This window comes from Harpegnathos saltator, unplaced genomic scaffold, assembly GCF_003227715.2.
Source record: "Harpegnathos saltator strain DR-91 unplaced genomic scaffold, Hsal_v8.6 scaffold15, whole genome shotgun sequence".
NCBI lineage: Eukaryota > Metazoa > Arthropoda > Insecta > Hymenoptera > Formicidae > Harpegnathos > Harpegnathos saltator.
The window spans coordinates 985,742-999,200 of NW_020229928.1; the positions used below are offsets into that span (position 1 = coordinate 985,742).

Sequence of the window (13,459 nt, forward strand, 5' to 3'; positions counted from 1 at the left end):
TCTTACCTTCACAAATATATTTAACTTCCGTTGTATTACACTCGATCATTCTCTTTCTTTTTCCGAATTATACTTGTTTCATGGACAACTTGGAATCTAAGCTCTGCGAAGTTTGACATCTTCGTGAGCTAGTACGTTTGGTCAAAAAAATTCATAACGATGCAACAATATGGCTTAATTAAATGTACAGGTATATACGAGGCAGATCACTCATTCGGTTTTGTAATTTCGTAAAATGCTTTTTGCATTTTTCCCACGTTATTTAGTCTCATACAACATGTGTTTTGCTACTGTAAAGAAGAATCATAAATATCGTCGATCTTAGTTTCATATATATTGCGATTTAAGCATTTCATTCATGCATTTGTGAGTTATATAATTTAGGTACACAGTTATACAGTTTGCAAATTTATATCAAATTAAATAATAATTAAATTAAATAATAATATTGCAACAGTCTCTTTTTGTATGACTTAAAGTTATATTAAGAATAATGTATGTAATATCAAGAACATGTAAAAGATAATTCTTGAACGTCATTAACTTTATATATATAATATATAATTTAAAAATATATTTAATCATAATGTAACATAGAAATAATTAGAAACGTATAAACGTTTGCTCATTGGAAATATAAATTGTACATTTTTTTGAATTGTTAATTCCTCTAAAAATTGACCAAAGATATGGTTAATATTTATAACCATAACTATAACTGCAACCATGAAACAATTGAATTTAATCTTATATAATATTCACTACAATATTCGCAAATTATAATAATGTAAATTGCATATAATGAAACAAAATGAATGATAAAATAACAATCACACAAATTTTTGTGCTGCAAAGCAAATTATAAATTGATCGCACAAACTGTTTATATCTCACGTAAAAATGATATTATCATTGAATATGTTAAAATGTATTTATTATAGAATGCAGAGAAAAAGATTGCTATGCAGAAAACACGTGGTTGTTTATGCGCATAAATCAACCTATACAAATAAATTGTGATAAATGTTATTTAACGACGACACTTTAATGCATTCAAATTGCATGTTGTTTAAAACGACTCGACAATTCGGCGTGTTTTTGATGTTCCTTCCTTACAGTATTATTTGTATAAAATATACGTCTTTATTATATTCTAACATTAATTCTAATATACTAATTACAAAAGAAGAGATAACGGCAGGAACAGAGAAGTGATGAAATTAGTTGTGCTTTGTTAAAAGAAATATAGTCATTATTGAAAACTTATAGTTATTACGCAGTTTTGTACTCAGTACATATCAATCAATGAACCTTTGTAACAATTATCTAATTATGCATTGTGCAACCAAGTAATAAGTATATTACACATTCTACAAATTTAACCCCAAAAATGTCGTAGTTTTAAGACCTTTGCAGCGAAAACTCTCGTATTTTAAATTAGATACAGATACAGTCACAATATCAATATGTATATATCATTCTTTTTTTACATTCTAATTTCTCTCTATATAGAACCTTATTATAAATTCGATACTTTCTGCTACTCCAACAGAAACTCTATGTCACATATACTATAAAATAATAAGCACAATTTTCCTCTCTTGATTCTCGATATTCTCTATTTTGCAGGTATTTTTCCAAAGAAATATCCAACGCGTTTAACGAGTAACCGAGATAGCGAGAATCTGATATTCAAATATTTACATATTTGCTACTTAATCTTATTATATACGTTGGATTACTTTTAAAACAGGTACACATCATAATAGCCTCGATAAAATACAAATGTGTGTGTATTTCTCTTTTGTTTTCTCTTATTGTGAGAGAATTGAATTGTGGTGTACAAATAGAATTTTCTGCTATTAAATTAGTGGCCACAGGAGAATATCAAGCTATTGTACCATTCAGTCAGATAAAATGTGACACACACACACACTCACACACACACACATATATATGTATATATATGTGGCCCTATACTCATAATAAAAATAGTAAATATGGATATACATGTATATATATATATATATATATTTAGTCATTATATGGTGTGTACCTGTCTATTGTAAAGGGTTACGCTTAAAAAATGTCTAACTTTCATGATGTACATGAATATATAAATTATTTTTACTGCCCAAGAGAGTCATAAGTTGGAGTATATTTGCAGACGTTATATAGAATATAGTCGATCTTACAAAAATTTCTATTCTTAATGTTAATTTTTTATCTTTTTGCCTTGTCTGAGTTATATCACTCGGAGCACTCTTATTGTGTTGTTGTATCTGAAATGCTTTGTCGCCATGTAGCATGAAAAGGAATCTTTAAGATTTTAACTCTTGTTTTCGGTAATGCAGTTAAAAGAAGTTTCTGTAATTGGGGCAACGGTAAGATGTCGACCTGTGGACTCGTCAGATGCGGTTGTTGCTTATCGTCACCTATAATATTAATAAGTGGTATGTTATTACTCGAGTATAACTGTTCAAGTTTTAGAAATATAAATCAAGGATCAATGATAAAAACCGTATAACAAAATTAGTAAATATATATCTGTAATAGATAAATTGCACAATCTATCATTTGTTCGATAATAATCTTTATTTATACAATATTTATTTCCTATTATAGTTCATATTTGCTCAGTTATCTCACTGATAGAAATAATATAAACATGATCAATAATATAAACAATTACAATAATACAAACAAATATATATCTGTAATAGATAAATTGCACAATCTATCATTTGTTCGACAATAATCTTTATTTATACAATATTTATTTCCTATTATAGTTCATATTTGCTCAGTTACCTCACTGATAGAAATAATATAAACATGATCAATAATAATTGAAGTGTGAAACGTACCTCTTTGGTTTTCGTTCTCATCTTCCGCATCGTCAATCAGTTTTAAGCAAGGAACCGGTTTTAGAACAGGTATGGAATCACCAGTTACTTGTTTGCTCATAAGATTACATTGGTCGACGAATAGTTCTGTGACTCTGAGTAATTCGAGCGTGACGCCCCATACGAAGTGAGTCAGATTATTCGACAATTCGGTCACTCCCCCAAGAACCATATTATTTGATGTTGCCGACTGCGATATATAAGTAGGTATGATCAATAACCTTTTGATGTTTTTGCAATTGGCGAGACACTTATCGAAACCGTTCTTCACGTCGAAATTGACAAGCTCCATCTGATTTAGACTTTCCAATTTCGATACGCCTTCAAGTATATCGAATGTACAACAAGATCCTTGACCTTTTTCAAGTCTGAGGCGTTCCAGTTTATTTAATTTTATTAGAACAGTCGTTCCAAATTTGTCCGGGAAATCAGAACATTCGCCTAGTTCTAGCGCTTCCAGGTTTATCAATGCTTGTATAACGTCAATTTTCTTTTTCCCGAGGTCTTTGACCGATGTCAGACTCTGTAAAAGTAACGAGAAAATGTTACAAACGTAATTAACACATTGAGCGCCGGCCCTGCGAAAATGCGGGATTTCGAGTCTGTCGCTTGAGCGCCGGCCCCGCGAAAACGCGGGATTCTGAGTCTATCGCTTGTACTTGTTCCTACACCTCGCACACCAAAATTTGATCACCCCCAGAGACTTTCGGGTAATATGAAAAAACATAAAGTTACCAGAATTGTTGGATCAGGGAAAACAAACCGATATGTACGACGTCCGTATAAAGTTTGCTCTGCTAGTAAAAAAAGAAGCGAGAGTAGCTTTATGTGTGCTGAATGCTTAGTACCCTTGCATCTTGACCAATGTTTCGAGAAATACCATACTTGCCTTAAATATTAATATTTTTGTTTTCTGTTTATGTTATATATATGTAATAATCCACCATGAGATAAAAAACTGTATTTTTTTCTATAATTATAAATTAAAAATTTCGATTTTGTTTCTATTTTTCATTTCCGTTAAATTGTATATGACGAATATGCAATTAAAATGTATTATTTTACGAAAATGTATAATGTTTTAAATATTTTTTTTTGGCTACTCATTGATCAGAAACAGCGAATGAGGCCGGCGTTTGGGCTTTAAGTGGCCGATACGTTGCCGGCGCTCAGGCTTTAAATGTCTCTTAGGTCGCCGGCGCTCAATGTATTAATAGAGAATCTTGAGTAAAATAAAAAATAGATAACAAAAAAAAAAAAAAAAAAAAAAAAGTCCCTTACCAACTGCGTCAATTGCGTTAATTCTTGTAAAGGAGTAAGATCTTGTTGCAATGACATGCCACTAATTGCTTTAAGTCTGAGTTCTTGACATCGTTTCAGGTTGCCGACTGATTCTAGAGTAAGCGAATCACATTTAATCGACATCGCACTTAGCACCTCTAATTGCGGACAGCTTTTGATAACTTCTTCCACTACCATCACTGGACATCGACAGAGTTCCAATTTTAATAAGCTAGTTACTCGTGGTATGACCAACAGAAACTTTTTCCATATCCCATCGGATTCTCCAGATACCAGCATCTTTCTAAGATCCAAATGTTGTGTGCCCCGTCTTTGTAACGTATCGGCTAACCCATCCCAATCTGTCACCTGACTATTCTTCATTCGTACTGTTTTCCAAAGAGACGGGTGGGCTGCAAGATCGCGCCACATTTTACAAACACGAGCTGCGCGTAACAGCTCTTGGACCTTTAGATATTGAAAAATACGGAGAAGTGCATGATAGCCGGCGCAGACAGAACCCATGAAATTTTGTTGTTGCTCGATTTCTTGTTGGTTTTGTTTCCTTCTGTAAATATTTGAAGATTGTATATTTTAATAAGAGTTGTGCTCAGTTTCTCTCGAAATTATTATTATATTTACGATAACGTTCTTATCAATATTGCCTATTGTTTTGAGAAGCAGAATTTAATATTCGATTACTCGAACTCTTACTCGAGAAGAATCGAATTTATAAAATACAAATACCACAAAAATATAAATTCGAGAAGTTAATTGTTAATCGACAATATTCGTTTTTTACGAAGAAAATGAGAGATTTTAAAAGCAAACAAATGAATATAGAAGTGGATATAGGTTTAGGGGATGAGGAGAGGAATTTTATGGGAAAACGCACTAACAGGTTTTTGTGTTTCAGCTCGCACATGTCATTATATCTGCAAATATAAAAAGTAAAAATGAATTAGATTTTTCCATTGAAGCACTTATCAATTATGTAACTTGTATTTGTAGCATGAATGTAAAACACATTATGACTATAACACGAGATATGTGCATTTTTTTAAATATTTTATTTAAATTATCGATTTCAGAAAACCTGAAATTTCATAAGTTACCTTGATACTACAATTACAAGATACTTGGACACTTGAATATTTGAAAGAAGTAATAATTAATGTGCACGTATTACTTATTTTTCATATTCGTTGAGAATTTGGCCGCATTTCTAAGAAGCTAAGGCAGTGTGCTTCTATCACGAGATAAAATCAAATTCATTTTTTACAATTGATTTTTATATTTTCACATATAATAAGCATGAGTATATATTGCGTTTATAAGTGCTCATATACAACTGCTTATGTATAATTATTTTTGCATGACTGAAACATAAAATCAATACGAGGATACCTTCTTGTCGTCGCATAATGTAAGATCTATTTCAATATACTTAAGTTTTGTATGGTAACAAAAAAACCAAAGGATACATATAAAATTACATTCTCTCTTTTCTACAAATCTTAAATATCGATTGAATATCGAAGAAAGCGTGGATTATACGAAACGAATATTTATAAACTTTGCAAATACAATATGTACAAAGCAACTGCCAAAACCTCAACAGAGTTGCCGTAACTCAATAAAAAAATCACTTGGATAAAACAAGGGAGAAAATAAGAGTTGCGCCTATGTGTTTCCGAGAGCGTTACTTACATGCGACTCTGAAATGTTATTGTACTCGCATTACTCAACAACGACTGTTGGAAATGTGTGTCATTCGTTTCCGTGCTCGTAGCTTCAAGAGCGTTCGGTGTGCTTGCTATATGCACCGGCGTTACGGGTTCATTCTCGGGCGATTTACAACTCGCATGCACACTTTCATTCTCTGGCGTGTGATCTACGATGGCAGTGGTGGACTCATTGTCTGATGTACTGTCGATCAATCTGTCTACTTCATCCTTGGCAGTGTCTTTATTTTCGAGCGCTTCGTTCGTCTCATCGGCGTCGATGGCAGACGCGAGATCCGCTAAACGCATCTCCGCATCGTCTCTCGTGCTTATCGTCTCTTTATCGGGTGTGATGTTCGTTTTCTCGAATTCGACCGTAGGTTCGAGCTCGGTGTCCGGATGTTTGGCTGTTTGAAGTGCGCGCAATTTCGCGACTGAATTATCCACCGTATTCGAGATATCGATAAGCGAGCCGTCTTGAAGAGTCGGCGGCTTATCGCCAATCATATCCGGCTTCACAGTGATAGCCGGTTGGACCGCCATCGCGTTATTCTTCGGTACCACAATGTACCTTTTGCCGCCCATCACCGCGATATTCTGAGCCGGCTTCGGCACAGTGCCATCATGACTCTGCAGGAAATCATTCTCTGTCTGAGGGAACCACCCGATATCTTTTTTGTCTACGCCTGAGGGTAAGTTCGACGTTGCAGACGGTACTTTGGCGATTCTCGAAGGACTCCTCGTTTGCGCATCCGTACCGTCGGATTTTGGTATTCTTTGTAATTTCGGAGGGATCAAATTAGCCGGATGCTTCGGTTTCGCATTCTGCACACCTAACATACTAATTGGGATCAACGGAGGTGGTGTCAAAGATGGATTGTTTGACGTGTGAGATTCTTTAGTGTCCTGCTGACAATTCTACAACACACATTAAATTTCACATAAGTATCATAAATCTCATAAATTGAAGATATCGTCGTTTAAATATCTGCCTATAACTAACTAGTTGTAATCTCTCACATTTTCAATATACAAACGTGTGTATATATATATATATTCTTACGTTCTTGATCCTCATCTGAATTATATAAATATAATTTTAACATTACAAAAATTTATTTCTATGAAAACCTACCTAGCAAAAAGAAAAGCACCAAACAAACTTGATGTCTCGTTAAAATAATGAAATTCCTTTCCTTGATAACATATTGCACTTCTTCAAATCATGAAATCAATGTGGTTTAATAAAAATTGGGAAGAGAATTTCATGGTTTCTCTTCCGAATCTGTGTACCACTATATACTTCTGACATGTAGGAAAGGATCAGGAAATCGGCATATGTCGCGGAATCAGATTTATCTTCGTGTCACATTTTGAAGACTAATCTGATATGTGGTATATTTGATGTCCAAAAAATTCAAGCAACCTCCTTCCCTCACTTCCATCATAAATTTCAACCTTTCATGTGAATTGAAAGTGTTAATAAACGAAACATGAAGACGGAGCCGCCAAAGCTATGTCATCAATATATCCTATATAAAAAGGAGGACTAAAGGAAATTTTTCTTAACGCTTCTTTCTTCAAATCACATATTACCGCATAAGTTCGCAAATGGTGAGGGCCAAATACAGGGCCGAATCTTTTTTCTGCATTGGACAAGTTTTTATGGAGATAAATTTTTGTAATGTTAAAGTCATACTTATATTGTATGCAGGCTTATATTAGCCATTTTAGATATTCTGATTGTATTTGAAAGAGCCTTGAGGTATCTTTTTTATTATAATATTATGTATCTAACAACTCCAACTGATAAATTTTTAAAAAGAATACGACATTTTGAATACTTGATACATTTAAGAACTCGTTCTCGAAGTCCCTCAAATTGTAGTACAATATATAACACACGTACCTTGCAGATGTATTCATCACTGCCTGCAAAATCCACGCCTTCAACACATTCAGGATGATATAAACAGAGACAGACACGACACTGCAAACTCGGTATCAATCCCATACTTGTCGAACATCTTATGCTGCACGGTTCTTGTACTTTCGGTCTGTAAGATGTGCGTTTCGATAGGGGAAAAGGATTTAGGAGAAAAAAAGATTTTCATTAAGGAATGTACGAAATAGGATTGAAGGAACAAATTACGAAACTTATAGATGGAATAAATTCTCTTCCTAAATATTAAGTCCTATGTAATTTAAAGTTGAACATACTCATGTATAATTGCAATGAAGTTCACAAATACGTATAAATCTTGCACTTTAGATAAAATAATGAAAAGTTTTGCGCATTTTGATTTAGTCATATACAGGGTGTCTCAGAACTTTGGAACACGGGCTCCGTAGGGACATAGAGCTAAGTGAGAAGAACAAAAAAGTCCTGTACCATAATGTGAAAATCGTAATAGTTTTTTTTAGTAATAACCGCGTAAAGTTTGGCGTTTTCCACGCCCATCGCGACCTATAGACGCTCCGCGGCAAGCTGTGTGCGTAAGGGCTGAGCGATAACGCGTCTCACGCTGACTGTCACGATGACGTCTTAGCGCTTTGACGTCGCGCGACGGTCAGCGCGAGCTGCCGCGCTGGGCGTGGAAAACGCCTAACTTTGCGCTGTTATAATTAAAAAACTATTATGATTTTCACATTATGGCAGAGGACTTTTTTGTTCCTCTCACTTAGCTCTATATCCCTACGGAGTCCGTGTCCCAAAGTTCTGAGACACCCTGTATAATTCTATATATAGATTCTCGTAAAAAGTCCTTTATATTATGTAATAAAATTATATTGTTTAAATGTTATTTAAATATTATAACATTTAAACATCTAATTTTTTTCTTATTTCTTTTATATACATTGAAAAATATATTCTTGCCTCCTCATTTACATTTACTTTATCTTTCTGATGAGATAGGATCAGTAGATCGTTATGTTCGAGATAGAATCAATAGATCAAACATAACACGTTGTATACTTTGCAATAGAAATATCGCAGATCTGAGATCGAATAATCAAAGTACTCACGTTAATACTCTTTTGGATTTAACGGCGGTCACCTTTTCCACAGCTGCTTGTTGATTTCGTCTTGTACTTGTCGCACCACGTTGAGGTGGTAACATATCGGTTTCCTCAACTGCTGGTTTTGTTTCTGGTGGTTTCATCTCTGCAAATATAAATTAGTCAAAATCCTACATAGAATAAACAATATAAAATATAGTATATTATAATATACAGAATGTCTCGAGAATTGTAATATAACTGAAAAGGTGATTCCTAAATAAAATATATAAAATAGTTTTATAAAAAAATAAAATGTATCAATATAACAATTATTTTATATTTTTTCTATAATATAAAATATATAAGATATAATAAACAATAAATCAAGTTATCAAATTAAATGCAAAATTAATTTTGAATTATATTGAATTTAATTGTAATTATTAATTTTAATTATAGTTATTTCAATTATTGAATTTCATATAAGAATATTAGAACGTACTTATTTGAGGTGTTTTCTTTGCTGCCCCTTTCGTTTTATATCCTGGAGATGTTGCTGCTTTTGTGGCTGACTTGGCAGCAGTTTTTGCAAACACTGGCGCAGGTGCAGGTGCTGGTGTTGATGCAGGTGTAGTTACAGGAGCAGGAGTAGGAGCAGGAGCAGGAGAAGGAGCAGAAGCGGGAGCAGGAGCAGGAGCAGGAGGTTCCTGTACTGGTGGTTTTTTCACTGGTCCCTTTTTCTTACCAAAATATTTCCTTCCTCCTGAACCGAACCCAGATCCCTGCAATATCCAATATAAGTATTGAGTCTCCAGATAAATTAGATTAATATGTATTCAATTCTCTGTAACACAATGTAACTTTAAAGTTACATAAGGTTTTTTATTTATTTATTTAGCTAAACTAATGTTGCTAGAACTTCATTATTTTTCCCCTCAAGGGGAAACTAGGATATATATGATTCGTTCTATAGGCTAAAATTGCAAAACTTCAATTGAAAAGAATAAATTTATATTCATACCTATGTATATTTTCTAAATCTCATTTTCATTTGTTTACTATTGTATAACCGTTACGACTTATAAAGCAATAGTGATTCAACAGTCTGTTTACAACAGTTATTTGTCTGTTTTTCATATCTAAGCATAATTAAAAAATAAAATAATCCCAACTCAATTAAAATGTAACTATTAATTTATATTACGATTATTGTTTATTATTGTCCTTTTATATAATTTTTCTTAAAAAACAAGATTGATTTATAAAGAACCAAATAACCATATTTTGTATATAATCCGAATATAAATAGCTAAAACCATACCCGCCATTTCTTTGCATCTCTAATGATCTCCTTCTCTGGATCATCAAGCCCAATTGGTTCTTTGAAGAATGTAAAATTTTCAATTGACAACTCCTTGGAGTGAACTGTAAGAAACATTAAAATTAGTCTTGATATTTTAATATGTGTGTGTGTGTGTGTGTGTAAAAATATCAAAACTAACATATGCATATATAAATTGTGCGATAACGTCTATTTCTATTCATAAAATGTATTACTTACGAGATTCTGCAACCTCCCTGAAACTTCGGACTTTTTTTCCCTTTGGTGTATAATAATATATATCCGCCATTCTCTTAAGAGCAGAATCGCTGCTTGCCCTAAATACCAATTCACGTTTCCAACCATATTTAAATGGCTCTTTGTACAGTGGATTTGACATATCGATAACAGCCTTTTGTTTAGTGGTATGATGTGGACTATTACTGCGTGAAATGAAACCACGCCCAACTTTCACTTTTGGTGATATTGTAGATGGACTACTTGTAAGAGATGAATTTGCCGACTTAATGGAGATTATTTCTGTCTTGCTTGGTTCAGTTTCCGAATCTATGCTATTTGGTACATCGATAGAATCTGTTTCAGACTTGTCAGACTCTTTTTCCTTTTTGATCTTGCCTAAATTTAGATGATGCTCTGCACCATAATTATCCCTGTCCTTAGCTCTGTTTAGTGTTTTGCCTAAATTGTCTGTGGCATAAATAAAGGCTTTCATATCATCAAGATCATGGTCGTCCTCTTTCTTTTCTATACTTTCATATTTCCTCTTTGAATATCTTGTACGTTTCACTTGTTGGGCTTCTGCTATTTCTGCTTCAGCTGTAATGAACAATATTAATAAGTTTATGAATTTTCAATATTTTTAGTGTGAAAATAAAAATATCCAACATGTAGATAATCATGTAAAATAAATAAAATAATTATATAAAGAATAAAATACAAATTATATAAAATTCTAATCTCTCTTAACACAAAGTGATTCTACTTATTATATATTAATACATGCTACATCATGTCATTTGTATATACCTTAAATTGTGTTGTTCTCTGTTCATGCAGTTAAATATTTTTATCATGAAACGTCATAAAATTTCTTATGTTATTAATTTATGCTCAACATGTATAATCCATAATTATATAAAAAATATGTAATCAATATAATATATAAATAGAAATTTATATAAAACCACAAATTTACCTTGCATATTTCACTGTCATCTATTACATCATCTATTATATATATTTAAATATATTAACATGACAGTTTATGTTATTTGATATTATTAAGAAATTTTATAGTATAAAAAAGAACATAGCTCTAAATCAGTTTCCAAAGAATTTGTTTATTACCTTCGCAAGGTTATGAACACAATGTTTCTAAAATTGAATCATCCTTTAAATAAATCATCTTTTAGAATACATACTTTTCATTAGTTTAATTATTTATAACAATTACCATTTATAATGATTGTTATTTGTAAAGCTTAATGATTATTACATATACAATAGTAAAAGAAGTTACTGTGGAATATATTGTACAAAAGCTTTTAGAAGTTATCAACTCATTCTCATAACACAATATAAAATTTACCTTAACATTTACATATAAATGTATAATGTTTCTATATTGAGTATTGAGTTGAGTATGTTTTTTAATATTTTATATGATAAAAAATGGTATATATATACATTATGTTTTCAATATACATACTTAATATATGTCAGGCTATAAATTTTACTTTTGTCCCGAACTAAATTTATCATAAAATTTCTTTATATTATTAATCTATGCTTAAACTTTATGTATAACATATAATTCCAGGAATTTTGAAGATACGTAAGCTACATAGTGTGAATGAAAAATTATAGAAAAATAATGACCAATTTTCTGGCTGGGAACATGCTAGTAATTGCAGTTACCTCCCGATAGCTACCAGAAAGTATAACAAAAAGCTAATAAGTAAATATTACCAATAAGTTTTTTCAGAATACTACTGCCTCGTATCTCGCTGAGAACCTGAAGGTCAAAGCCGTTAAATCCCGCCGACTCATCGGAGCTGGTTTCATCCACATCTACGAGTTTACGTTTATGCAACCTCGTCTCCATTATTTCTGCATCGCTCTCCAATGTGCTATCGGAATTGGCCTTGAACTTCAACTGCTTCTTGCGCGAAGACGGCGTAGCAGGACGTTTCTTGAAGGAGCTATTGAAATCACCATTAACTTCTTGTGCGTCAGTGTTACCGCTTTCCGCCGATATTTTATCGGGTAAATGCTGCGTTTCGACTGGTATCGCTGCAGGTGTATCGCCTGGTAAGACGACGCTCTCGCCGCTGGCACTACCTACGCTTTCATTGAGGTTAGAATCCTCGCGCGGAACCTCGGCATTCCCGCCATTCACATTCGTGCTTTCCATTGCACGATCTGGTCAAAACAAGTGTTAATTACGTTCCGCGAACGTGAGCCGACCGATCTCCGCGCGGAACTGTGTAATCAAGTATTACGTTGCCGTTGTCGCCGTACCTTATCGTCAATTGAAACTTTAAGCGGACCCAACGTAAGTTCCGTCGAACAGACACGGCGGCTAACCAGGAACACCGCGATCAGTTTCTCTCTCTCCCTTGCTTGTTCGTGCTCTTTCTCTTTCTCATTCGCATTACACAGTCTTCTTGCTTCTTCTACGATCCCCTCTCGCGTCCTTTCGTTGTGATCCCGCGCTCATCTGACCGCGTATGCGCACTGAGCGTGCGCAAACGTCACTACGTGCTATTTACACAACCGCGTTCTTCGTTGGGATTAACGTAACACACACTTGTAAGGGATTGACTGTTATGTTACCCGACCACGTACCATTACGTATTAATCCGAAATACAGGTTGCACGGTACGTACAATGGTACTCGGATTCTGCAGAAAAGATTAGAACTTTGGATGACGGACCCCCGCAAAGCGTCTTTGTGCAATGAAGTAACGGAAATGGCCGTCCAAATATGCTTATGCCTGGTTTTAAACTCTATCGTACAGCTCGGTTAGCGGATTCGACTGCGTTCGGTCATGAATTCAATCTTATCGAAGACCGGCGATCCTGACAGTGTTGAAGTGTCGTCTTTAAACCTGTATCAGACTATGGATTGGGATTGAGATTGGATTGAAATTTGACCAATTGGAAAAAAGAAAATAATCTCAAATATAATAAACTTAGCCCTG

General features: G+C 33.6%; 1 protein-coding gene across 2 annotated transcripts; it reads right to left on the bottom strand.

Moving 5' to 3' along the window:
- Positions 1-1,024: 1,024 nt before the first annotated feature.
- On the bottom strand, positions 1,025-13,336 carry LOC105189461 (uncharacterized). Of its 2 annotated transcripts, none has more exons than XM_011151560.3 (10): positions 12,225-13,336; positions 10,476-11,072; positions 10,236-10,339; positions 9,417-9,696; positions 8,939-9,077; positions 7,821-7,968; positions 5,898-6,829; positions 4,188-4,755; positions 2,868-3,429; positions 1,025-2,435 (listed from the first exon to the last, which is right to left on the bottom strand). In XM_011151560.3, the coding sequence occupies exons 1-10, from the start codon at positions 12,667-12,669 to the stop codon at positions 2,266-2,268; spliced, it is 3,945 nt and encodes a 1,314-aa protein (XP_011149862.1). In that variant the 5' UTR covers positions 12,670-13,336; the 3' UTR covers positions 1,025-2,265. The 2 variants fall into 2 exon arrangements, with proteins under 2 accessions (XP_011149862.1, XP_019699884.1); XM_019844325.2 differs by lacking the exon at positions 12,225-13,336 and adding an exon at positions 11,452-11,473.
- Between the last annotated feature and the right edge of the window lie 123 nt (positions 13,337-13,459).

Bases quoted from the DNA above. Each gene is read 5' to 3' on its own strand.
- LOC105189461 (XM_011151560.3), bottom strand. From the start codon at position 12,669: ATGGAAAGCACGAATGTGAATGGCGGGAATGCCGAGGTTCCGCGCGAG. The intron at 7,969-8,938 runs GTGAGTACTTTG...CACATCTTACAG, and splicing joins AAATCCAAAAGAGTATTAAC to ACCGAAAGTACAAGAACCGT. The intron at 3,430-4,187 runs GTAAGGGACTTT...TTACTTTTACAG, and splicing joins TAACGCAATTGACGCAGTTG to AGTCTGACATCGGTCAAAGA.